Consider the following 27887-nt stretch of genomic DNA (forward strand, 5'->3'; position numbering starts at 1 on the left):
AGCCCCTGAAAGGAACTTGGATACCATGGTGTGGAATGTAGACTAAAAATCTAGGTAGAAAGAAAGAAGAGGCTATCCAGGCTCCTAAAAATGCCTGATGAAAATTCACCTTCAACTTATGTGGCATTTTTGTTGGCTTTGGAGTCCCTAATTTAAGAAACAGAAAGGACAGAATCCTCGTGCAGACTCAAAGACATTGCAGAGATCCTAACAATGTAATATATGTCCACTGGAAACTAAGTGCCTCATATTAGTCATATTATATCCAGTCCCAAATCTAGGTTTCTAACCTAACAGAGTAACAACCTGCCAAACCATCAAACCAGTTAATTTTTTTCTAAGGGTAAGTTAGCCATTTCTTAAAAGAGTATATTCATTTTCATGTTGATCTTTTAACTGCAAGATTACATAAATGATACATATTTATATGTTACCTTTCTGATCATGAAAAGTAATGATAGCTGCATTCTCTTCAGGTAATTGTTCAACATCTGACACTTGTGCACTTCCATTTCTTTTACTTTCAAAGTAGACAGTTATATAGTCATTAGATATGTTAGGCAGTACATTTTCAGCCTTAATGCTTTTTGTCACCTCAAGATGCCGTGCTGTTATATTTTGTTGCTTCGCCCTATGGTTTTGGTTGAACTTTTCAACAAATTTCCTTATATCTATAAACAGAAAAGAAAAACATTTAACAGATTTTTACTATTATGATGTTAGAAAAACAGAAGAAAATAAGCAAGTGTAGGGATCAAAATGTTCAGTTATACATAATTAATCCTTACTAACCAGCTTTGCAAAAGTCTACTTTCCCACTTGCCTGAGTGATTTTTTTTTTTTTTTTTAAATAGGGAAGCAAAATATCATTAATTTTTTCACTATCATCAGCCATCATGGTAGAGGGTGGATGAGTAGTTTTTGTGCCTGGTCTTGTAAATAGCAGTTTTACAAATGTAAAATGATTTCCTCAAGGCTACAGAGGGAATCTGTAGCAGACCAGGATTACAGAATTTAGACATTCCTGCCTGAATTTGGTCTTATGCATATGGGCTATAGTTCTCCATACCATCTGATCTGATTTGTTAATCAGATCAGCTACAATTCTTGTTCAGGACAAATCCACATACACCTCTCACTGCTATACAATACAAGGGAATGCCTGTCTTCTGGAATGGTTGTAATCATAATGTTCCCTATCATACATACTGATCAGAGACACTGATGTAAATAAGAATATATTATATAAAATAGGCTAAAGTATCACTCAAGAGAGTACACCAGGGGTCGGCAACGTTTGCAACGCGGCTCGCCAGGGTAAGCACCCTGGTGGGCCGGGCCAGTTTATTTACCTGCTGACGCGGCAGGTTTGGCCGATCGCGGCCCCCACTCGCCACGGTTCGCCGTCCCGGGCCAATGGGGGCGGCGAGAAGCGGCACGAGCGAGGGATGTGCTGGCCGCGGCTTCCCGCCGCCCCCATTGGCCCGGGACGGCGAACTGCAGCCAGTTGGGGCCGCGATCGGCCGAACCTGCTGCGTCAGCAGGTAAATAAACTGGCCCGGCCCGCCAGGGTGCTTACCCTGGCGAGCCGCGTGCCAAACGTTGCCGACCCCTGGAGTACACTATAATATGACTGCTATATATGCATATGTTGACACACACAGAATAGATTTGTATTGGTTTGAAAAAAAAATCACCTTTTAATGACCATTCATTATGTAGGATCAAATAATTTTCCCATTGTGGTCAATGGCAAAACTATCACAGTGACTTTAATGGAACAAGGTTTTGGCCCTTAATGAATATTTGATGATGGCTTCTGTCTTAATAAACATGCACCATTCCATTAACAGTTTTGCTGATAAACTGTTGGGACCATATGGCCCATAATTATAATTCACCAGGCACTAAATACTATTTTATATAATTTTCAGTAGTTCTTTGTACACACTGCCAGCTGCCCAGCACTTCTGTACACAGGATTGTAATTTACAAATGATTGTAGTTCCCTCTTCAGTTACAAAACACACTAGATCTAATTCTCTTCTCACTTACACTGATCTTTACTCTGGTGTAGCTCCATTTACTTTAGTGGAGTTACTCCTGATTTACAATGATGTAAGTGAGACTGGATTTTGTCTGAAGCCTGTGGCAGAATATGTTCCTCTGTTTTTCAGCTCAGCTGAAGTGTTAGCTGAATGGCCCCTTTTAAAGCATCAAGTGAAAACAACATATTGTACACACACAGTCCATCTTACCAATATCTTTGATAAATGTAACTACAGCCGCATTTACTTCAGGAATCATTTCCATATTGAAGTCATTGTCATCTTCTGATAAGTCACTGATGTTCTCCACCAGCATAGTTAACATGCATTGTTTTGTAGTCTCTTGTATATTTTCAAGCACAACTAGAGATGAAGTCATTTGTGGGAGTTCTTGGATATTCTCCACTTGCCATGGTTTCACATGGAGTGCAATTTTCTTTACTACATGATCCTTTTTCTTTAAGACTTCTTGTGCATCTAGTTCCACAGAAACACAAATAAATGGAGATCTCTGTTATATACCTGTAGTTACTCAGAATGGATCAATATGTTAAGTTCTATATTAAGTTCTGATATATTTTAAAATCTTCTCTCAAGTGGAGTCTTACTTTCTTTTGTTATGGAAAAGATTAAAACAAGTCATGTGGTCAAAAGTTATGATCAAGTTAAAAGTTATTCTACAGCCCCATAAAGGGACATCCAGAGTAGCCCAGTCTCTTTTTAAAAAATGCAGTTACCCCTAGTACTAAATGTTACTAGTGCCAATTAGTCCTTAAGTACCAAATATTGTTCTCTAGATTAGATTTGAAATGACAACATTCAGTGAGGGCTAATGAAGTGGATTAATTTATTGCTGAAATATATTAATTTATTTACAATATATGTATTTAGGACCCTATGGAGCAAAGTTACCACAGGCACAATTAAAGTTAATCAGGTTATTCAGGCTGGGATTTTCAAATGGAGTTAGGTGCCCAAATCCCTTTGGAGTTTTAATAGGAAATGTGTCCCTAATTTCCCTAGGCTCCTTTGAGAAAACTTGCTGAAGTGCTTTGCTAGATCTGGACTTGAAGTTGACAGTGCCACACTTAAATATCACACTTGTGTCTGAAATGTTCTTCACCATTATTTTTACAACACCTAAAATGACTATTAGTAAGACTAGAGAAAACATATTTTTCTATTTTTTCAGTCTATTTGACAGCACTTTGTGTATATCAGTTTTGCCATTTCTCCTGCATAGCAGCCAGTTTATCCCGTTCATTTGGATCCCTCACACAGCAACAAGCAGAGAAAAACATTTTAGAACATATGGAAATGTGACGGTAAAACCATGGAAAAGGTCAGGGGAAATTGGGGGGCAAGTGTAAAACCTGAGGCTATTTTAAACTCATTTTTTGAAATTGGTTCGATGGTGCCCTATTAACCTGCCACTGAACTATGTAGTCAAGCAAATATTATCCAATACAATTGTTCTTCATGGCTGTAGGACTATGCCACATAAGGCTTCACTCACTGAAGCCTTACTATAAAGACAAACACACACACACACATTCCTGACCTGCCAGCCACAGAGCCCCTTATAGCACTCTCTTATCTCTACTTGGTCAGTTCTCTTCTTGTCTCTTGGTTTAAGTATTAGAATTTATTTCTCTGTTGCTTCCCTAATTACCATCTAATGATAAATCGTGTGGGGGTGAAGGGTGGGCAGTACTTGAGGCCAGGCCTGCTGACGGGGGGAGGGTGGGGTGGGGCAAAGGGGTCAACTGCCCAGGTGCCTGGCAATTTAAAAGGGCCCGGGCAGATGGGATAGATAATTTTTATTAAAAAAATATGTAAGATTAAAAAAAAAAAAAAAAGGAAATAAATCCGGTTTCCTGCTGCTGCTCTGTACAGAGCGCCGTCCCTCATTGTGACAGTAACAGTTTGCCAGAGGGCTGCTACATCCTGCTGGTCTGGCAGAGCATCAGCAACAGCAGCCCGAGTAAGCGTGTGACATCTCAACTGAAATGTGGAGTGTGGTATTTCAAATCAGTCCTTACTGTTCATTATGGAGCAAAAACCTAAGTCCGGAGCTCAGAAACTGAGAGGAAAACAAGACAAAGAAGCCCAACTTGAAAAAAGTAAGAAGGGTAGTTGTATCGTAAACCTCAGCCATACCTTTCTAGGGGGCCCCAGAATTGCTGTCGGTGGGCCTGCTTGAGGCTGTATGGAGCCTCACAAGAGGTGAATGTGTGAGCCAGCTCAGCCTGGGAGGGCCACTGTCAGGCAACAAGCAGCTAGAGTGTGATCCAAAAGGAAGACAGAGGAACAATGCACCACATGTCTCAGTTTGACTAAGATTCTAGGGGAAAAAATCTGAAAAGCTCCCCTGAATACTGTCATTATAGTAAGGGAAAAGTAGATCTTCAATTTTAAAGTTGTAGGTGAGAAACCTGAGATATGCTAGGAGTCTGTTTTCCACAAAAGAGCTGTGAGTTTCAACAGACCTTGTCTTCTCCACCCAGCTCAGTGATTCTGCAGAAAAACAATTTCAAAGAGGCACACAGATGCCAGCCATGGAGATTTATGTACTTTATCTTAATCAGTCTCTCTGCCCTATGCAGCAACTTGTCTTAAACAGGAGAGTCAAACAAGGAGTTAGGAGATTCTAGTTTCTCTTGGAAGCTACATAGTATAGATGTTTTTGGTTTTCAGGTTCAAGGCCCCCAGTTTAGGAAGGTAAATAAAGACCTTTCTGAATGGGTGCCTAATTGCAGAAGAGGAGAAACAGACAAGGAGGTAATTTATTTGCTAATTGCAGACGAGGATGTAATTTACTTGCCTAGGATGGTAACTTGGTTCCAAAACTCTTTTGCTTTACTTCCTTTTTAATGCCGTTGAGATTCCATATTATCAGGTGAATAACTAGCTACCACATCAGTACAAAGCTAACCTAACCTAAAGAAAAGCCATCTGAATCTTATTTATGACTATAACCCCTTTCATCTTCCTTATCCCTGCTGCCCTGTACCTTGTGTCGAGAATTTCCAGCAACTCCTCAGCCAACTGGTAAAGTTTTCCCCTGCACATGGTGCCATGGCAGACTGAGGATAGTATGAAGAATTTTGACAAACAGCAGTAGTGTTTCTCTGGTTTTCACAATGGCATGAAACTTACTGCCTTCTTTTCCCAACTTCCAAAACCTAAACAAAATGGGACTTGCGTGGGGCAAAAGGCCAATGAGAGAATTTACCTCCTATCTGCAGCCAGTATGTAGGGCAGTTCCCCACTTGCTATTTTAGCCCCTGAACAGGCTGCCCTGCCATGCACCTTACACAGTGGTTTCCATATATGAGATCTACATGGATCCAGTGATTTCTCCCTAGACCTATCCCAGTATTGTTTCCCTGTACTAGTGTATTCATAGCTGGCATGACACCCACATCTCCAGTGCACACTGGGTACAGGTATAGTTATTCTGTTCACACCCAGTCATCCAGGAATAACATGTGTCGTCAGATGTTTGGCTGCGTGTGTGTTCTCCCTGTGTGCTGTCCCAGCTCTGCGCAGATAGCTAGCACAGCAGATCCTGAGCGAATTGCCCAATGACCACAAAATCTGTTAAAGTGCGAAGGTGCCCAGCCAGGTTTATTGTGGATGAAGCAAGGTAATAGCACCTGGCAGACTCTACGAGGATACTAAGACATGTATGCCCGTGACAATGGACACAGCTCAGTCAGTGGTGGGACTTTCCACTGCTCCCTAGGCTGGCCAAAGACACTCCCTCTGAGATTCATCTTTATACACAGATACCAACAAATTACGTATCACCCCTCTGACGTAGTTAGGTGCCACCCTCTGATGTGGCTAACCACCACCCATTACCTTGTACATAATGGTTCGATCAAAACATTTCTATCCATAATGCTGTCATCCTGACCTTATTTTTAGGATGGGTCAGTGTGTTTCTGTTACCTTTGGGGAATGTGCTGGTATCAAGGTGTTCTGGTACCACCTTTCTGGAATGTGTTTGTGTATATATTCTTATGCCTAGCACTACTTAGGAATGTGTGTTTCTGCAATATCAGCCCTATTCTTGCCAGATTCTGTAAGCAGGGCCTGCCTCTTGCTCACAACTTAACTTTGCTTTATATTAGCAAGTTTTGACCATTACTTTAGTTCAGGCCTCAGGCCTCTGATACAAGGGCTTATGTCTCAGGCTCTCTTCCTACTACAACATGAAATTTCAAAGACCCATTACCAAAGAGGGCATATTTTTGAGAAGTATGTCTATATCATACCTTCAGCATTTTCAAAGGTGATGATTATTTGTTGATTATTTCTGACGCAGGATTTGATGGGTCCCCCACCTGACCGCATTTTATTTTCAAAGTACATGCTCACAAGGTCATCATCAATTTCCTCCCCTGGGGCAGTGATGATTACTACAGTGGATTGCTCAGAGGATGTCGTCTCTTTTCCCAAATTCCCTGAAGAGGATGAAATCACAGATGAGAAATCTGATTGATTGAACAAAATTAAAAAGGAAAAATGATCTTTTTATCTTTCTCAGCATTAATATCAAGCTTATCAGCACAAAAATAATGATAGAACAAAGAGAAATAAAAAGCTATTTCTAAAATGACTTTCCTTAAATTTGTTTCACTAAATTCTTTTCAAAAGCCAAATAAACTGAATGTATGATAGTGAAAAGTTGTGGATCCACAGTCCTGGAGACAATGTCTCCTCCACAAAACCAGAACAGCAGAGGAATGGCTGTGCAAACTTCTCCACAATGCCCAGTTTGGCTCATCCATGACAAAGAGGACCACCTGTAACACTTTGATTACACAGACATTTTCCTCTTACATTTCCCACTGTTGTCACCACCAGTGCAGTTCCACCAGTGCCAGCAATGATGGGACCTCTAACATAAATAGGGTACTGGTGTTTTAAACCACCATGACGTCTACACCCATTTAGAGCAGTGTTGGATAACAATGTTTGCGCCACTGCTGACAGTGGTGGAGATGCAGTGTCAATGGAAACAATGGGAAATTTGTGTAGACACAGCCAACAGTGAGAGAGGAAGTCAGTATTCCGGCTCATTTAATACTTGGCCTCTTCTGAGATTACCACTGAGGCTAGTGGTTCTGTGCTGTTGATACTTATGTGGCAAACTGGGAAAATGTCTGGATTATTTCTTGCATGCAGTGTTAGTTGTAGCCATATTGGTCCCAGGATATTAGAGAGCCAAGGTGGGTGAGATAGTATCTTTTATTGGACCAAATTCTGTAGACAAGAGAGACAAGCTGTAATGCTGAGAGTTCCTTTCCCAGACCTGAAGTCCTCTGTGTGGCTTGAAAGCGTGTCTCTCTCACCAACAGAAGTTGGTCCAATTAAAAATATTACCTCACCCGCCTTGTCTCTCTGGATTATTTTTTAGCAATATTTTGTAGGACGTGGTTTCCCTTTTCAATTTTATATTGCTGCGTGACTGAATGCATAGAGTTCTTTTACAGTCTCCTTTGATGTATTTTGTTAAGGAACCCAAGAAAGGTAAAACAATGATATAGAGAAGTCAGCCTCATTTAAGGATCTTCAAAGGAATTAAGATAACAATGGCGGGGCCATCAATTGGTAAGTGAGCTCACCTGATTCCCTACAGGCTAAGACTGGAAACAAAGAAGACCAATCCCCTCAAAGCCCCTTGCAGAAAGTGATATGGGAGGTGGTCAGAGAGGTTAGCAGGATGTGTCAGTGAAAAGGCTGACAGGCTGACTGAGGCCTGCGATACACTACAGACTTAGGTCAATGCAAGGTAGCTTACGTTGACCTAATTACGTCAGTGTCTACATTAAAATGCTGCTTCTGCTGAAGTAAGTCCCATGCCACACCGACATAATTCCACCTTCACAAGAGGGATAGTGCTTATGTTGATGTAGTTAGGGCGACGCAGTGTTTGTTTACTGTGTACTTATGTCATCTGTTGACTGTCAGCCCCGAGTGTGGCTGATGGCTGACAGCTGGAGCTCCCCACTTCCCCCGGGGCACTGGTACACAGCTGGCCTCCTGCCCCTGGGCGCTGACAGCCTGAGCTGTCATCCGGATGCAGGGCTCACCCAGCACCTGGCTGACAACTCAAGCTGACAGTGCCGGGGGCCCAACTGTGAGCTCATGCCTGGCTGTCAGCCCTGGAGCGGCTGTCAGCGGTGGGACAGCGAGAGCAGCTGTCAGCCCCATGCAGGGCTGCCAGGCTCCAGCTGTCAGTGTCCCACAATGCCCCATTTCAGTTGGTGGAAGCGCTCCTGGTGAGGATGTGCACCACGGACAGAAAGAGCAAGTGTGGACGTGAACCATCGCTTTATTTACTGCGGTGGCTGTATGTCGACTTAAGTGGACTTAATTTTGTAGTCTAGTCAAGCCCTGAGGCAGGCTGCAAGCGGCGAAGGCTGGTTCTCCCAACTCAGAGATGGGGAATAAACCAGACCTGCCTCAGCTGTGGAAAGAGAGGTTAATCTAACATAAGGGAATATGCATGCAGTAGTCCTTGTTGCTTTTAAATCCACTTTTTAAAGTGCTGTGTACCTCTGGGCAAAAATAAATCATGCTTTGTTCTGAAGAAGTGGTTTCTGTCTCTCTGCAAATGTATGCTGTCACAGGCTCCCAAAGACAAAGCCTTGCAGGGTCCAATCCCAGTTGGGCCCGCTGCATTAGTCATGGTTGATACCAGGGGGCTGTAACCCAGGCTCTGGTCTGAGAGTGAGCAAACCGTTCAATTCCACCCTAGGAGATGTGAAGGCTCAATGCTTGACACCTGTGGGGTATAGTTAGAGAGACCCCAAAAAGAGAGAGAGTGGGCAGGCTCCCCAAGGACAGTGGCAACTTACAAAAGACACAGTCTGTATTTTTTAGACTCGTGTAATTAAGTCTACTTTGCATTAAACAAACACCACAAGCCATTTAATTTTCCATGAAGCTGTTAGAGTTTAAATTTCCATGAAAACCATCAATTAATGCAAGAGTAGAATTTGTGATTGTCCTATTTAACAAATTGTATACATACCTGTCCTCTTTTCCTGCTCTACAGACACAGAATTCCCATCATCAGAGCAGACTGGAAAAGATACATGGCATTCATTAATTGAAAAGAAAAAAAAATCCCATGAAACTAAATAAATGTGATTGCTTGGTGCTTACTGCAGTTGAAGGAACACTCACAGTTTTTAGAGCTCAGAATTAATCTAGTTTGATTGTTGTCTCCTTTGACAGCAGTTACCTTAGAATTACACCTTGTGATATATCTTTTTAATTTCAAACCAAGCATTATGTCACTCAAAAATAACACAACCTCAAAAATTATGATGCATCATATAAAAACAAACTAGTGTGCAGACAGCCTGTTAGACTGTATCCATCCACTTTGTCAGAAACATGGCTAAGAGCCTTTGCAATCTGTTACAGCACTTTAAAGTAAACTCTGGCTCTTGCGAAATGGATGCTGTTGAACAAGAGATCTGTGGGACAGAATCTTTTTGTTGTGAGAAGCATTACTAAGGGCTCCTGTTCCTGCCTGGGGCCCAGGGCACTACCGCAATACAAATAAACAATGGTAACACGGAAGGGAGAAGGTAAATGACAAAAGCTGCCAAACTGCATTTATGGCCTGAAACTTTGCCCCTTTCTCACATGTGCAAGTAAGGATTACTCAAGTAAGTACTTATCATGTAGGGGTATGCAGGAGGCTGACTAATAGGAAGGGAGAGTCTTACCCTTCTCTTAGCTAAAAATCTTGCAACAAAAACTGCACACCAGATGATTTCGCCAATCCTGTAGCACAAGGGGCTCTTTAATTTTCATTCAATTACTGGAGATTAGTTAAGGAGCTTTGTTTTATCAAATGGGAGGGTTATTTTTAAAGACCTCAATGTGGATTAAAGAAAAGTTGGTGTGGAATTACCTTTCTAATTAGGCCAAGAAAATATGAAGATATGCACAGGGTTGAAAAAATCCTAAAATCCAAAGGTTTAAACAAATATTTCTGATGATTATACAAGTCTTTAAGAGAGATTCCACCCCACAATCTGGCCCTGAAATGTTGCTGTGGTGACATGTAGGAGCCACCAACAGTTCACAAAGGGCTGAAGGAAGTTCCATATGTATGACTTCACATTCAGAGTCTAGACACATGGACATTGATTACTGAAATATTCGCTCATATCGAGAACAAAGCGATCATCATCCATTGATAGTTTTCAACGAGCAATTCTTTCAATAGACCAGGGATCCTTTATGCATAGATTTGTTTTCTCTGTGACTCACAGTGAATCAGGTGTTGATGGGTGGAACCGACAAAGCAAACATCAGTTTTAAAAATAGACCATGGAGCACAGATACCAGGGTTTAGCATGAGTTGCATGTTAATTTTATGGCTAACCAATGTTGACAGTGTCCCTTTAAAGTGCCGCTGCTTACATTATCTTTCATCAAGCCTCTATAAAAATAAATTTAACTTTTGAACTGCATTAACACTTTTGATACTGCTTCTCCAGGGTAACTGTTGTGCTGCCAATGTTCCACTGATGTTTCACAGATTGAGGATTGAGTGTTAATCACATTGAGTAGCACAGCTGGGGCCTGAGGGTACCTGGAATGTTCAGCAGCAATCCCTGTATGTAGTGTAGTTGTAGCCATGTTGGTCCCTGGATATTAAAGACACAAGGTAGGTGAGGTAATGTCTTTTATTTGACCAATTTCTGTTGGTGAGAGAGACAAGCTTTCAAGCGGCACAGAGCTTCAGGAAGAAGAGCTCAGTGTGGTTTGAAAGCTTGTCTCTCTCACCAACAGAAGTCGGTCCAATAAAAGATATTACCACACCCACCTGGTTTCTCAGCTGCAATCAACCAGTTGAGGGAATATGCTATGGCTGCTGTAGTTCAGAGCTAGACTAATGATAAAAACTGGAGGAGAAAAATAGCTTTCACAAGAGTAACAAATTTAAAACTTTCTGCAGGAATTAGAGAGGAGGAGCAAAGCATTATAGGTGCTGATCCAGCAAAGCAATTAAGCATATGATAAACTTTCAGCACATGAATAATCCCTTTGAAGTCAATAATATTACTCACAGTGCTAAAAGTTAACTATGTACTTAAGTACTTTGCTGGACCGGGACATGACATCGGAGCCTGAGACGAGCCTACAGCAACAGATAATAGAACTCACTGATCATATCCAAAACACTACTCCCTTCCAAGGGTTTGTCTGCACGGGAACTGGAAAATGTAAATTCCAGCTTGAGAAGACGTACCCGCGCTAACTGTGATCGAGCTAGCACACTAAAAATAGAAGTGTATCCACGGTGGCATAGCCATTTTGGTTATGGTTTTGGATGGCTAGCCCCGCCTGCCACGAGTGGCTACATTTCTGGTTTTAGCACACTAGCTTGATCACTTTCCAGCTGTTGTGTACACATACCCTAAGTTAACTGCCTTTCTGAATAACTACATTCAGTCCGGCTGCAGAACCCAAATCCAGGCAGAAAAAAAAATCACATATTAGAATTTCTGCTGAATAAATCTCTACAGAGGATGCAGTTCAGCTTTTCTGATTTTTTCCTTGACTTCAATGGGTTCTACATTGAGCCAAGAGTTAGGAGTCATTGTGGAAAGCGTTTTCTCTCCCTTAAAAGTAGTTTTTATCTTCCATACATCATTCCTCAACACAGAAGAAAAAGCTTCATTTCTCACAAATAATATTCTAGTTTTTATGAACATTATATAGTTCAGATTTGTTTTTTGTTTTGAACAAAACCTTACCTGGTTCTTGGGGTTTGCTTGGTGTCTCGGACTCCTAAAACAAAAAGGACAGTAAGCCAATTAAAAACAGCATGTGACATTCTTGCTATTACTTCAAAACTCTGAACACTGCAGGTTAGGATTCTGTTTCATATTTATTTACCTCTTTAGGATGCGGCACTTTCCCGGACACGTCTTTTTTGGTTGCACCTGTTGTTTCAGGCTGCATGACAACCAGCTTTAATTTTCCTTTCGCTGCCCAGTCAAGCTCATGGGTCTTTTTGTCAAGAACTCGCTGCCTCACTAAAGCACAAACAAAGAAAACTATTATAATCTTGGTAGAAGGGATGTTAGTCTATAGGTCTATGCACCATTATGGGCAACATACTCCTCCCTGCTGAGCACTGTTAACAAATCATACCACAAACTCCAACAATTAAACAAGAACATTTAAAAAATCATGGCACTAGACTGATGGGCTAAACTTCATTCAATAAAACTGCTCTTCATTACTTCCCATTTCTTTCCCCTTGTTTGCATGTTGCCTAGTTACGGCTAATTCTGCTCCCATTGACTTCAGGGCAAGGAAGATCATGTCCTTAGGTTGCAGGCAGTTTGGGGAAGGGACCTTGTCACCACACCAGTCTCTAAAGCGCCTAGCACATTGTTGGTGCTATATAAATAAGAGATTAAATAATTAATAATACATACCCTATATTAGTTTCCTCGCAATTTCCTTCCAATTGTTCCATTAGTAATAGTGGGGTGAGTAGAGGCATGGAACTGGGAGGGTGTTCGGTCCCCTAAACCCATAGATTTGTGAGGATCTTGAGGAATCTGCAGGAACATGGGGCTTCTACACAGCTCCCTGGGTTACCCCTTCCCCCATAGCAGCATGGTCCCCACTGGGTGATGCTCCAGAGCCCTCCTTTGGAGGGGTGCTGAATAAATATACGTGAGGAGTTATTCATCTTAACCAGCAGTAACTTCTGAGTGGATTTCTGACCTTATGGGACCGCAGGAAGTAGGGAATGAGAAAGCATAAAGTGTCAGAAAAGTGTTTTATTTGCAAGAGGGCAGAGAAGAGGGAAATATATATAAGCCTGTTATTTGTATTACAGTAGCACCAGAAACACCAGTTAAATCAGAGTGCTTCACAAACACTGCAGCAAATGATCTACTCATGTGAATAAGGGTAATGTCTACACTACGAAATTAGGTCGATTTAATAGAAGTCGATTTTTTAGAAATCGATTTGATACCGTCGATTGTGTGTGTCCCCACTAAGCGCATTAAGTTGGTGGTGTGCATCCACAGTACCGAGGCTAGCGTCGACTTTCGGAGCGTTGCACTGTGGTAGCTATACCACAGATCCCGCAGTCTCCGCCGCCCATTGGAATTCTGGGTTGAGCTCCCAATGCCTGATGGGTCAAAAACATTGTCGTGGGTGGTTCTGGGTACACGTCGTCAGGCCCCCCTCCCTCCCTCCGTGAAAGCAACGGCAAAAAATCGTTTCTCTCCTTTTTTCACGGGTTACCCGTGCAGATGACATACCATGGCAAGCATGGACCCCGCTCAGCTCACTGTCACCATGTGTCTCCTGGGTGCTGCTGGCAGACGCGGTACTGCAGTGCTACACAGCAGCATCCCCTTGCCTTGGAGACAGCAGACGGTGCAATACGACTGCTAGCCATCATCGTCGTCCCGTGGGTGCTCCTGGACGACCTCAGTTAGGTTGGTCGGGGGCGCCTGGGCAGACATGGGTGCTCCTGGCCGGCCTCGGTGAGGTCGGTCGCGGGCGCCTGGACAAAAATGGGAGTGACTCCAGGTCATTCTTGTCTTTAAGTTTCATCTAATGGAGATTCAGTCCTGCCTGGAATATCATGCCAGCTGGAGGCTTCTGCCTCAGGCTGTTCTCCCAGTCGGCAGCACCGCACGGTCCCACCTACTCCAGCCTACCCTTTGCTCCCATGGCTCATGAAGCCTGAACAGTAGTAAGGAGCAGTTCAACTATAGGCTGAGCAAGTGCATAATGGTGGTAGTATGTGCCTTTGGACATTTAATAGCTCACTGGCGCAGTTTACTGACTCGGTTAGACCTCAGAGAAACCAACATTCCCATCGTTATTACTGCTTCCTGTGTGCTCCACAATATCTGTGAGAGTAAGGGGGAGACGTTTATGGCGGGGTGGGAAGTTGAGGCAAATCGCCTGGCCACTGATTACGCGCAGCCAGACACCAGGGCGGTTAGAAGAGCACAGCAGGGCGCGCTGTGCATCAGAGAAGCTTTGAAAACCAGTTTCATGACTGGCCAGGCTATGGTGTGAAAGTTCTGTTTGTTTCTCCTTGATGAAAACCCGCCCCTTGGTTCACTCTACTTCCCTGTAAGCCAGCCGCCCTCCCCTCCCCACTTTGATCTCTGCTTGCAGAGGCAATAAAGTGTTGTTTCAAATTCATGCATTCTTTATTAATTCGTCACACAAATGGGGGGATAACTGCCAAGGTAGCCCGGGAGGGGTGGAGAAAGAGGGAAGCACAGGGGTGGGGTAGTTGTAGGGGCACCCCATAGAATGGCATGCAGCTCATCATAGAAGCGGCATGTCTGGGGCTCTGACCTGGAGCGGCTGTTTGCCTCTCTGGTTCTTTGGTAGGCTTCACGCGGCACTGCTGCGGGTCCCTGTTATAACCTCTGTCCTTCATGCCTTGGAGGTTTTTTCAAATATTCCGGCATTTCGTCTTTTGGAACGGAGTTTGGATAGCACGGATTCGTCTCCCCACACAGCAATCAGATGCAGTACCTCCCGTTCAGTCCATGCTGGAGCTCTTTTGCAATTCTGGGACTCCATGGTCACCTGTGCTGATCAGCTTGCTACGCTGGCCAAACAGGAAATGAAATTCAAAAGTTCGCGAGGCTTTTCCTGTGTACCTGGCCAGTGCATCTGTGTTGAGAGTGCTGTGCAGAGCGGTAACAATGGAGCACTCTGGGATAGCTCCCGGAGGCCAATACCATCGAATTGCATCCACACTACCCCAAATTCGACCCAGCAGGGTTGATTTCAGCGCTAATCCCCTTGTCGGGGAGAAGTACAGAAATCGATTGAAGAGCCCTTTAAGTCGACAAAAATGGCTTCGTCATGTGGATGGGTGCAGGGTTAAATCGATCTAAAGCTGCTAAATTCGACCTAAACTCGTAGTGTAGACCAGGGCTAAGAGTCTGCACTGTCAGGGCCTATGGCTGTAACTTCTTCAGTGCAAGGACTGTCTCTTACTATGTGTTCATAAATCATTCAGTGTAACTGGACCCCAATGTGACTGGTGTGTCTGCGCGCTTTTGTAATACTAATAGGACTACTCATATGTGTAAAGTTAAGCATGAGCATAAATATTTAGAGGTTTGGGGCATTAGGTGGATCTGGTCAATGCATTACGAGGGGAACCCATCACAGAGAATTTCCGCTGTGCATAGGAACATAAGTATCATGGCATTGCTCAGAGCACATTAAAGGATTAATCCATCCTTGATATTGGATACAGAGTGTGCCATGAAACCAGAACTCATTTACTTCCTAGTACAGTGTTTTTGCACAACTGGCTCCATCTAGCAATTGCTTTTTTTTTTTTTTTTTTAAAGATGTGTTCCAAGTAAAAGATATATATGTGGCAGGATTGTGATAGGGACAAATGAAAGGTCTTAATCAAAAAAATACACAAATATGCACAGCCTTCTGGGATGATGTTCAAAAATTACAAAAGAACACAAGAAATGAGCATCAGAAAGTCTGAGATCTACTCAATCTGATGTGCATAGGAAAGGAAGAGTGGGCATATAGATGGTACCCTCTCTCCATTCAGGAAATATGGCCCAACATTAGCAGATGTAAATTCTGTAGAGAAAAAGGTTGTAATAAATAATCTCGTATTACTGGACATTAACATAGCACTTTCCTCTCAAGTGCTTTACAGAGTTAGTGGCAGAGACAATCTGGCCCAAACATGGCTATGCGGGGAAGTGTGGGAGTTATAAGGTTTACTCCACACTTGTATGCAACCTGTCCAGTTCCCAAGTCAAGCATGTGGAGGCCAATACAACCTCCTGCTTGTCAGCAACTAGGTGCAGAATGGTGGAGACAGGTACAGATGGGAGGCAGAACTGTGGCTCCAACCCCCACAAAGCTTCGACAAGCAGAGCTGAGCTGACAAGAGGGAAGTAAGTTCTGCCCTGTAAAAGGCTGCAGTAACTTCCCTTATCCTCCAGATCATAATTTCTTCCCGACTCCTCATGGGGCAATGTGCTTACATGCTGCCCCTTACTCAGGGCAGGAGCAAAGGCTCCATCTATCCCTTGTATATATGCAAGAAACATTTCACCCAGCACTGAAATGCAGCCACCTCAGGTGTGATACACAGGAACTGTTTAACAACACACAGCCACATGACACAAGAGTTGCTGGGACCCCACTGACTTCAAAATCATATTTCTGTCTGAACTCCCCTCCCCCGCATAGTTACAAGAACAAAAGATTGGGTGGGGGGATTGTTCTCTTTCCCCCCAGTTTGCTCAACTTCTACAACACTGTGTAGAATCGTTTTCACTGTTTCCTCTGCACAGTCAGTCAGTTTCCCTTGTTGATGGTGGTATCTCACACCAGAACAGGAGAGAGAAAAATATTTGAAAAAATATATATATATTTTTAAATTCCAGTGGCACAAAAATTGGCAGGAGCAGGCGCAATACTGAAAGGACTTGTAACTGGCTTTTCAAAAGTGACTAGACTTCATACTGATGGTATCTTTTTAAGGACCAGAAGAGAGGAATAACCTAGTTAATTGAAACAGGACCTTCTGACACATACTCTCTTAGAATACATTTATTTCCAGGGGCAGCAGGGAGGGGGGCTTGCAGGAGCTGTAGCCTCTCTAAAATTTGCCTTGTCCCCCCCATAGCCACCCCTCCCAGCGCAAAGGTCGCCCTTACTTCTGCAGTTCTGTGCTGCTGCTGGTGGCGGTGCTATCCTTAGAGTTGGGTGCCAAGGCAGCAGCCACTGCACTCCCACCACCCAGCTGTGAAGGCAGCGTGGCCAGCATCAGCAAAGAAGGCCATATGAGCACAGGGAAGGGCAGAACATGGAAATAACAAAGGTGGAGAGGGAGCATCCAGGGAGAGAGATGGGGAGGAGCGTGCATAAGAGTGGGGGTTCACAGGCAGGGGGAGGTGGGGCTTGGTTAGGGGAGGGGGTCACAGAACAGGGGAAGGGGGACAGGCATAGGGGAGAGGGATCACTCATGGATGGGGAAAGGGGAGGATGCATAGAGGAAGGGGAACTACGTTGGCAACAAACCTCGATGCCAACTCTGCCCACATATCTACACCAGCAACACCATCACAGGACCTAACCAGATCAGCTACAACATCACCGGCTCATTCACCTGCACGTCCACCAATGTTATATATGCCATCATGTGCCAGCAATGCCCCTCTGCTATGTACATTGGCCAAACTGGACAGTCACTACGCAAGAGGATAAATGGACACAAGTCAGATATCAGGAATGGCAATATACAAAAACCTGTAGGAGAACACTTCAACCTCCCTGGCCACACAATAGCAGATGTAAAGGTAGCCATCTTATAGCAAAAAAACTTCAGGACCAGACTCCAAAGAGAAACTGCTGAGCGCCAGTTCATTTGCAAATTTGACACCATCAGATCAGGATTAAACAGAGACTGTGAATGGCTATCCAACTACAGAAGCAGTTTCTCCTCCCTTGGTGTTCACACCTCAACTGCTAGCAGAGCACCTCACCCTCCCTGACTGAACTAACCTCGTTATCTCCATACTGATTTATACCTGCCTCTGGAGATTTCCATTACTTGCATCTGAAGAAGTGAGGTTCTTACCCACGAAAGCGTATGCTCCCAATACTTGTTAGTCTTAAAGGTGCCACAGGACCCTCTGTTGCTTTTTACAGATTCAGACTAACACGGCTACCCCTCTGATACGTTGGGGAGGATGCACAGATAAGAGGGAATCACAGCAGGGTGAGGTGACATGCTATAGGGAATGGGGGGCATGGACAGCTGGGAACAGAGGGAGTGTGGGTTGGGGAGGAGCCCCAGACGTGCAGGAGGGGACTAGCAGACCATGTGCAGGAGGGGACTGGCAGACACAGTGACCAGACGTCCCGATTTTATAGGGACAGTCCCAATATTTGGGGCTTTTTCTTATATAGGCGCCTATTACCCGCCACCCCCATCCTGACTGTTCACACTTGCTGTCTGGTCACCCTACAGAGGGCGGAGCTGGGCACTGCACGCGGGGGTGGCACGGGGCCGGGGCCGAGCTGGGGGCGCAGGGGACGCTGCTGCTGTGAGGAGGGTGGGCCGGGCTGTCCGAGGGCTACTAGCCGCAGGCTCGGGGGCCCTTCCCGCTAAGACAGGCAGCGAGGGGCCAGAGCCCTCAAGCTCGGGCCCTGCGTGGGGGCCGGGGAGCCTCAGTGCCCCCCTGGGTGTGCCCACAAGCTCTGTAGTCACACACCCCCCAGCGCGCCATTTTCTGTCTCGCCCATCTCAGCTCCCCCCACCGCCAGGGGCCGGCGCCGCCCCGGTTGATACCCAAACTGCAAATAATAAACATTAAGAGACAGGTCAGGGTGTCTCCCCCCCCCCCCCTTACCTTCCTCCTGGGCGAAGCAAACCAGGACCTGGCCGGGCCGCTCCTGGATCTCGCACTCCCCCCCTCCGGATTTCTTCCCGCTCTGGAAGTAGCACAGGAGTTTCTTCCTCAGGTTCTTGGGGAGCCCCGAGCCCCCCCAGTCCCCCTCCACCAGCAGCGGGAAGGGGCACTTCGCCTCCCCGGCCATGACCAGCTAGTTCTGAGCGGCAGACTGGCCACCGGCGGGAATCTACCGCCTCACGGTAAGAAAAACGCCCCGGTTGCTGAGCTGCTTTCACTTTCACTTCTCGGAAAGCGCCTCCCAGAGTTTCTTTTCTGTAACGTGACCCAGGCCTGCCTCTGAGCTAGGAAACTGGGGAAGGGGCAGGCACTAGCTTTGCACGTGCAGCATCTTCCCCCCCCCCTTGCGGGGTGCCATGACCTAAAGTGGGGAGGTTTATCTGGGGCACCCTGCAAGCCTCCAATCTCGCCCCCGGGCACCCCCCCTCCTCTGCCAGCGCAGCCCTACATGCATCTGTACAAAAAAAGCACAACGAAGATAAAGTAGTATGTAACGATGCTGGCTTTGGTGGGACCCAACTGAGAGTACCAATTCAGGACAAAGTGCTGAGAGCAGGGCAGTTACAACCCAAGGCTGGGGTTCCTTTGCACACCAAGGCAAACCAAACCAGACAGACAGAGAGGACTTTGGTTTTACCCCACTGGCTAACCATAAGTCACACAAGCAATTCCCTTAGACACTCCAGTTTCCCAGTATCACCACCAGTGCCATTTGTTATGGGGATGAATGGTTATGAAAGCCAATGCCCCAGTAAAATAAAAAAGGTTCTCCCGATCCCAAAGGACCAAGTCCCAGACCCAGGTCTATATACGAATCAGATCTTACTCACAAATCATGCTGTTGCCAATCCTTTAGAATCTAAAATCTAAAGGTTTATTCATAAAAGGAAAAAGATATAGATGAGAGCTGGAATTGGTTAAATGGAATCAATTACATACAGTAATGGCAAAGTTCTTGGTTCAGACTTGTAGCAGTGATGGAATAAGCTGCATGTTTAAATCAAGTCTGTGGAGTACATCCATGGCTGGGATGGGTCATTCAGTCCTTTGTTCAGGGCTTCAGTTTGTAGCAAAGTTCCTCCAGAGGCAAGAAGCAGGATTGAAGACCAAATGGAGGAGTTTTCAGGGCCTTTTATATTCTCTGCCCTGTGGAAGATCATAGCAAGAAGATGGAGCCTGGAGTCACATAGGCAAGCCACATGTCCATGCATGACTCAGTTCTTTACAGGTCAATGCCATTGTTTACATTTTAGTTTGAACGTTCCCAGGAAAGCTCAGATGTGTATTGGCGTCTCCCAAAGTTCATTGTTAGCCAAGTGTTACTTGATTGAGCACTAACTGAGAATAGTCCTTTCTTAAGAAGCTGACCAAATGCTTCACTGAGGTGTCTTAGAATCAAAACACATTGAGATACAAATACATAGCCAATATTCATAACTTTAACTACAAAAATGATACGTACATACAGATAGTATAATCATAACCAGCAAATTATAACCTTTCCATAGACACCTTACACGACAACCTTTGTACAATATTTGCTGCAAATATATAACAGTGGTTGCAACAGTGATCTATACGGTCATAGGTTATGTCAGTAACATCACACTGCACAACTGGGGACACCCTCCCACCTTGCCCAGTTTAAAGGGTTGTAAAATGAAAGAAATCAAGGACCCCAGTGGTTGTGGGACAATCTGCTAGAAATACACTCATCTATGTAATGAGATTTCAGGATTGTCTCCTCTGTCATTGTAAACACATGAAGGTTGGTCGTTAGTGGAAAGGGATGGAAACAGCTACAAGCATGCTGGAGAGCTCTTTTTGTTGAGACTGTCACCAGGTTAGATCATCATGGGGATTCATGATCTGTTACTGTCCAATTTTTTAACTAAGCCATTGTCAACTTTTTTACACTTTCTGAATTACACCCCTGTGACAGCAGGAGTTTTCACTGGCCTAGTCTTTTATGGACTTCTAAATCCTTCTGAAGTGCAAGGATCCCTAGGAAGGGGAATTTCCACTATACAGTCTAGTACAGGGGTCGGCAACCTACGGCACGCGTGCCAAAGTTGGCACGCAAGCCGATTTTTCCTGGCACACGGCGTGGGCTGAGCCGCTCAGCCCCGCCGCCACTCTGGAGTTCCTGCTGCCAGCTGCCGGCTCCTGCGGGACCCGCCGCGGGTCCAACTCAGCACCTGCTGCTGGCCTGGGGGGAAGGAACCCCAGGCTGGCAGCGGGCTGAGACCCCAGCGGGCAGGAGCCGCCAGTGAAAACCCCAGAGCCACGGCGGGCTGAGCCGCTCAGCCCGCCCCACTCTGGAGTTCCCGCTGCCGGCTCCTGCCAGCTGGGGTCGCGCCGCGGGTCCAACTCAGCACCGGCTGCTGGCCTGGGGTTCCTTCCCCCAGGCTAGCAGCGGGCTGAGATCCCAGCTGGCAGGAGCCTGCAGCCGAAACCCCAGAGCGGGGGTCGGGCTGAGCCGCTCAGCCCGCCCCGCTCTGGAGTTCCCGCTGCCGGCTCCTGCCAGCCGAGTCCCCGCGGGTCCCACTCAGCACCCGCTGCCGGCCTGGGTGAAGGAACCCCAGGCTGGCAGTGGGCTGAGACCTCAGCTGGCAGGAGCTGGGGGCAGAAACCCCAGAGTGGCGGCAGGCCGAGCCAGTCGCTGCTCTGGGGTTCTGGCTGCTGGCCCCTCGCCAGCAGGGGTCTCTACCGCGCAGCTCCACTCACCTTGCTTCTGGTTGGAGGCTCTCTTGCAGACAGGGTCCAGGCCTCCAGCCCTGCTCAGGCCTACCAGCCACCTACTCCACTCACCTCAGCTGCCAATCTTGGTTTCCAGCCCTTGCTCATCCTGCTTTCGGGCCTGGAGTCCCAGCAGGCCACCCTTTACATATAACAGTAGTTTGGTTATATATTATAGACTTATAGAGAGACCTTCTAAAAAGCGTTAAAATGTATTACCGGCACACGAAGCCTTAAATTAGAGTGTATAAATGAAGATTCGGCACACCATTGCTGAAAGGTTGCCGACCCCTGGTCTAGAAAGTCCTAGCACTTCACCCTATGAATAAAATGGGAAAGGGTTTGATTTGCTGAAAGTTTTGAATTACAGCTGGCACTTCTGAGCCTCCTGCTGGGAGCAACCATGTTGTGGGGACTGTGTGTCATGTGTGAAAGTATGCAGTGTTGAAGCTGTGTTGATCCCAGGATATTAGAGAGATACAGTAAGGTGTGAAAGTGGCAGTGTGAAGGTCCAGTCCCTGGCCAGCCTGAGAATATGGAGCCTACAAAATTGGCATAACTGAGAATTGCAGCTATCGGCTATTGCTCTTCCCTTTAGCCACACCACCTCCCTCTCTATTACAACAGTTAATATTTAATACTTTTTTGTTGTCATTTTTTATTTCCCCTCCCATACACAAAACCAATAACCAATCTAGGAAGAAAACAAATATATGGAAATAAAAATACTGGGCTCAAATCCGCTGCTGAGGCAAAGTTATTCTCAGAGGGAAAGTGGACAAAGGGAGTTTTCAGCAACCTTTATGGTCCTCTGGCCCTGTCCTGGATAACTCTGGTTGTCCACTATGGCGCACTGAATAATGTAAAGCAGCCTCAGGGCTGATCTAAATTAGCCCTGGCTACCTATTTTTCTAAGGGGCCATTCTGAGAGCTGTAAATCAGCAATGGCACCCAGCCACCCCCTCTTTCCTCTGGCCTATGGTGTCCCCCTGTGTTTCACAAGGTGTGAGAAGTCGGTTGAATTTAAAGGCTGCTCCAGCACAAAATAGCCAGGGTGGGAGGCTGAGGAACTGGCCTGTATATATACACAACAATATAGCTTCTACTAGTGCTTAGTGGATAACTTAGAGAATAACTTAGTGGCAATTACAATTTACAATCGTCTCCTAAAATCAGATGCATTCGTGGATCTGAGCCCATGCATAGCTCCAGTGACTTCCATGGGACTCCACACAAGTGGAAAGATCTCTCTGCACAAGTCCAGCTGCAGGAGAGAGATTATGAAGGACATACAGAATAATTAAGAATGAGGAGTAAAGGAGTAGCAGCTATTAAATAAGTTACCCATTTTAGACAAGGCTCTATGTTTTACTGACATCAAACAAGATGTTTATATTTTTTAGTGTTAAAGGGACATCCTTACATTTAGCTAATGTCAAAATAAGAGAAAAAATATTTTCAGTCCTACACCCACCCCTGTGATTTCTTGACTATCTTGTAGCTTTACACCACATTTTATTGTTTTAAGAAATGTTTCTGTCCCCAGTTGCTGTGTAAAATAGTGGTTCTCAGCCTTTCCAGACTATTGTATCCCTTTCAGGAGTCTGAAGCCCGAGCCCCGTCGCCCAGGGCTTGGGCCCGAGCCCCACCACCCAGGGCTGAAGTATATAACTTAGCTTCACGGGGCCCCCTGTGGCATGGGGCCCCAGACAATTGCCCTGCTTGCCATCCCCTAATGCCAGCCTTGCACTTGCAATCCCCTTAAACCCATCCCATGACCCCCCCCCCCCGGTTGAGAAACACTGCTAGGTGAGTTGATTTAGCCCCTGGAAGACCTCTGCGTGCCCCAGGTGTATGCATACCCCTGGTTGAGAACCACTGGTGTAAAAGGCCCACACAAACAACAGATAAAACTGACTCTACATAAATTGCATTTCACAGCAATGTAAATAAACTGGGAAAAAACACACCTTTTTTCACTACTCTTATTCAGTTATAGTTATCTTAGGCATTGTTTGTGGTAAGAAAAGTATTTTCAGATTTAGTTGATGGTATCTCTTTAAAAGGATATTGCTAGCCTAAATTTGGACCAAAATTTATATGTTTAAAAACAAGCTTTTATAGAAATCTACTACATTTTTTCCACTCTTTAGAAAATAATTCTAATGAAAACAGTTGCTTTTAAACAAAAATATTCCTCTGCATAGGCGCCATCTTCTCCTGGCACCGGTGGGTGCTCGCGCCCCCCCCCGCCCCGCCTCCATTCCAACCCTTTCCCCAAAGTCCCTGCCCCAACTCCGCCCCCTCCCTGCCCCTATTGGACTCCTTCCCCAAATCCCCACTAGGCCCCACCTCTTCCCCAAGCACGCCGCATTCCGCTCCTCCCCCCTCCCTCCCACAGCTTGGGCGGCAAGTGCCGGGAGGAGAAGCGGGGATGGCATGCTAAGGGGCAGAGGTGAGCTGGGGTGGGGGGGTCCGGGGGGTGAGTTTGGCTGCCGGTGGGTGCAGAGCACCCACCAATTTTTCTCCGTGGGTGCTCCAGCCCCGGAGCACCCACGGAGTTCGCACCTATGTTCCTCTGCACTGTTTGGATGTAGATTAAGCTAAACTGGAACAAGGCACTCTTATTCCAGAATCAGTGTGCACACATGGAGTTATTCAGGAACATTTATTCCCAAATAACTACTCCTGAATAATTCCATGTGTAGACAAGCCCTAAGATCCTGAAAGCAAAACTGACTGTATTATTGTGTGAGATGAGAAATGCGAAAAGGAAACAAAGGCCATAAATATTGATGTAAACTGGATTTTTATAGTTCTTTCAGTAGTGTGTTATGGGTAACATAGGAAAATAAGTGTGTTGATTTATAAGGTAAGGGTGAAATCCTGGCCTTGTTGAAGTCAATTGCAAAACTCCCATTAACTTAAAGAGGGCCAACATTTCAATCTAAAAGTTGGCAGCATTCCTCCAAACATAATATTTTTCTTCTGTATGCTTAACCTGGTGGTTCCCAAACATTTTTTCCACCAAGGACCCCTTTGGCATCTGACTAAATTTCCCAGACCCCTTTCATTCTTTATTAGTTTAATGTCATCATTATTCTATTAGGTTTAAAAAAATATTTTTGTCATTAAAATAAGACTCCAAGGAACCAAAAGTAAGCAGCCTTCAATTACAAATTACCGGTATTTATTTATTATAACCATTAAACTGTGTATCAAACTATTGGTAGGTATTGTCATTAGGATATGATGGAAAATAATTGTAATTACGTTTATGACTAAGTAATCATAGGTATTGATATAAACATATGAAAAAATGCTATGGTTAAAACTAATTAAAATTTAAAACTGAAATAAAAGAAACATACTATGTTACTCAGTGTGATGGAAGGGCCTGCTTTTGGGAACCCAATTTTGATACATTCAGCGCAATATTTGAAAATTTCAGCCTCAGATCTTGTTCTGCGTCCAGCTTGTGTCTATATTTTGATTTTAATGAGACAAGTACTGAGAAACCACTTTCACACAAAGTTAGTGAACAGAATTAAAAATGCCACAGCTCTGACAGCCTTAGATACTCTGACTTCTGTTGCAGCCAGAATGGGATCAATGAGTGCTTTTTAAAGTCCATCTTCAAATCTCCATTACACGCCAATTCAATAAGTTCCTTCTGTTCTTCAATATTCAATTCCTTTGATGGTTTTGCTTCTTCGGCAAACGGGTCTTAAATCCAATTGTTGGCATCAGTCTTCACAGGAAAGTATTCTTGGAAGTTGTCCTTGAGATTTACCAAGTGCTGAAGAATATTATGTTTTACATTTTCATCGAGTTAAATCATTTCCCCACAAAAATGAATCTAAGAATGGCAAACAATCAAAACTGTCATTTGTCATATGATGACACCACAACTAAAGCTTGTTTATCATGGTTTCTATTTTGTCTTGCACATCAGACATGATTACTGATATTCCCTGTGTAATGAGAGATTTTGCTTTTAGCTGTTTTGAAAAACCTTGCAGCACCTTGATAGAGACGGGCAGAGAAAAACTGAAAAAGGGGTTTAAATATCACAAAAATTTCACCTTTCTGAATTAATATAATTAAGATGGTGACAGTATCAGGACACTTTGACTTGCATAAAAAAGCAGTTAGTTTTAAGATTAAGGCTTTAGATTAATAATAATTAGTGATAGTTTAAAGTTAAAAATCCAAAATGGCAGATGCAATAATTATGAAAGACACAGGGTTAGGGTATGGAAAGTTCCAGTAACTCATAGGAGGAGCTTTGCTATCCAAAAATAGGTCAGAGGGAGGTGCTCTACCCAAGATGGTGTCAGGGGGAAGAGCTTTACTATCTAAAAATAGGATGACCTCAGGAGAGGAGCTAGAAGCTGATTGGCTGAGATGAGCTTGAGAGAGCAGCCAGTATATTAGGCTAACAGCTAGCAGGGTAGAGAGAGTGAGTGACTGTCTGTCCTTCCAGACAGATAAGATCAAGCTGCAACTACCTGAAGAAGCAGCTACCTGGAAGTAGTAGCAGAAGCTCCTGAGACAGCAGCTAGAAGCTGCCAGAAGCATCAGCATTAGAATACAACAGCTATGGAAGCCTCTAAGGCAGACAGCCTGAGGAAGAAGGTGGCAGCAGCTTTAACTGCCACTACAGCGACAGCTCCTTCAGGACAAACAGCTACCTCGACTCAGTGGAGACAGCACCAGCCATCATCTCCGGTGCCAACCCCACCCAACAGAACAGAAGGACCCCTCAGATGAGTCAGAGGAAACTGAAAAGAAAGAGTGTAAGTCTGATTTTGCCATCTCCTATTAAAGGATGTCCGTGTGCCTGTCAGTAAAGCTGGATGCATGTGTTTGAGTGAGATCCACCCCACCCATCCTGCGACTGGCTGGATCACTGCTCACAGGATGTTAGTGTTAAGCAAATGATTTAATTAAATCTTTAACATTGTAATAGTCTCTTGTACATGCGTGTAAAAGTCATGCATACTACATTATATTAAATAATGGTATCTGATTATAACATTAAACACTAAGGCCTTTGTATATGCAGGGTCTCCATATGCCTATTACAGTGTAACTACTATATGATCTGTGTATTGTGTTTTTTTAATTTGTTGCGCCACTTTATTGTACGATTTTTAAATGTAATTCTATTGTGTTTACTATTTTATGTATTCTTGCTTCATTAGATACATTGTAGCTACTTATTTCTTTTAAATAAATATTATTTTGTTTTTGAAGAATTGCTGCTTGTGTGTCGGTTCTTGAGCGGAAGGCTGTATCCATGTCCTTCCAAGGGTTAGCACGATTAGCCTGCTCTGGGAGGTCCTCTGTGGGTCGGAGATAAACCCCCTGGTAATAACCTGGCAATTCCTTTAGGGTGGACCTCTACCTTATTACTAGGGCCCTACCAAATTCACAGCCATGAAAATCTGGTCTCCCCCCTGAAATCTGGTTTTTTTTTGGTGTGCTTTTACCTATACTATATAGATTTCAGGGGGGATATCAGTGTTTCTCAAATTGGGGGTCCTGACCGAAAAGGGAGTTGCAGGGTGGTCACAAGGTTATTTTAGGGGGGTTGCGGTATTGCCACCCTTTTTTCATACTTACCCCAGTATGTACAGCGAGGGTGATAAATGTGATAGCTATTTCCCCTCTCCCTTCCCCCCAGCTTGTGTTTGTTATGCTAAGTTCCTGCAAAGGCCTACTAAATAGCTAAATGCAACAAGCAGAATAATTGATAGTCCAGTATAATTGACAGTGGCTAGGACACCTGGCTGGTTGCTGAAATGCCCCCTACAGATGAGCCATACCAGCAACATCTGTCAATTTGTCAGTTTGCAAGGCAATATACAGACTCAACTACAAGTGAGACACCAGCTGTTTTTCCATATTATTGCTCATGTCACATATTCTGCTAGATACTATATTGTTTGACAGAGGAATAATTTCTAATTGCTTTCCTTGCTTCTCTGCTAGCATTATGTTTGTCATGTCCTTCACTGCTGGAAGAATCAGTTCTTCAGCAATTGTGTGAGGTTTCCCAGCTTTAGCAATTCTGTAACTAACTTTGTATGAAGCTTGAGTGCTTTATCGTTGACATGGGTTGTGTTAATAATGCACAGTTTTCCAGCCTTCAATTCGCTTAATTTTAATTTGAAAAATTCTGCAGGCTTATCTGTACACAGAGCATGTTTTGCAGAGGTGAAAGTAAGCCGGTACACCCCGGTACGGCGTACTGGCAAAAGCCGGTACGCCATCCCGACCAGCTTCCCCAGGTGGCAATTTAAAGGGCCTGGGGCTCCCAGCAGCGGCCGGAGCCCCGGGCCCTTTAAATCGCTGCCAGAGCCCCGCTGCCAGAGCCATGGGGTAGCGGCACCGGGGCTTGGGTGGTGATTTAAAGGGCCTGGGGCTCCGGCTGCCGCTACCACCCCAGGCCCTTTAAATTGCTGCCAGAGCCCCACTGCTGGAGCTGGTGTAGATTTAAAGAGCCCGGGGCGGTATCGGCGGCCGGAGCCCCGGGCCCTTTAAATTGCTGCCCGAGCCCTGCTGCCAGAGCCCCGGGGTCGCAGCG

At 44.9% G+C, this 27887-nt stretch overlaps 1 protein-coding gene across 1 annotated transcript in view; it reads right to left on the reverse strand.

The window, feature by feature from the left end:
* The window catches only part of LOC135885381 (protein mono-ADP-ribosyltransferase PARP14-like), a 50137-nt gene extending 31389 nt beyond the window's left edge, over positions 1-18748 (reverse strand). The window contains exons 1-7 of the mRNA XM_065413051.1: positions 18497-18748; positions 11988-12127; positions 11846-11879; positions 9097-9147; positions 6332-6520; positions 2259-2525; positions 435-671 (exon numbers count right to left, since the gene is read on the reverse strand). Of these exons, the coding sequence (XP_065269123.1) occupies positions 435-671; positions 2259-2525; positions 6332-6520; positions 9097-9147; positions 11846-11879; positions 11988-12127; positions 18497-18683 (1105 nt within the window). The 5' untranslated portion in view covers positions 18684-18748. The remainder of the gene's footprint in view (positions 1-434; positions 672-2258; positions 2526-6331; positions 6521-9096; positions 9148-11845; positions 11880-11987; positions 12128-18496) is intronic.
* Positions 18749-27887: the final 9139 nt, after the last annotated feature.

This window comes from Emys orbicularis, chromosome 11 (genome assembly GCF_028017835.1).
Source record: "Emys orbicularis isolate rEmyOrb1 chromosome 11, rEmyOrb1.hap1, whole genome shotgun sequence".
Taxonomy (NCBI): Eukaryota; Metazoa; Chordata; order Testudines; family Emydidae; genus Emys; species Emys orbicularis.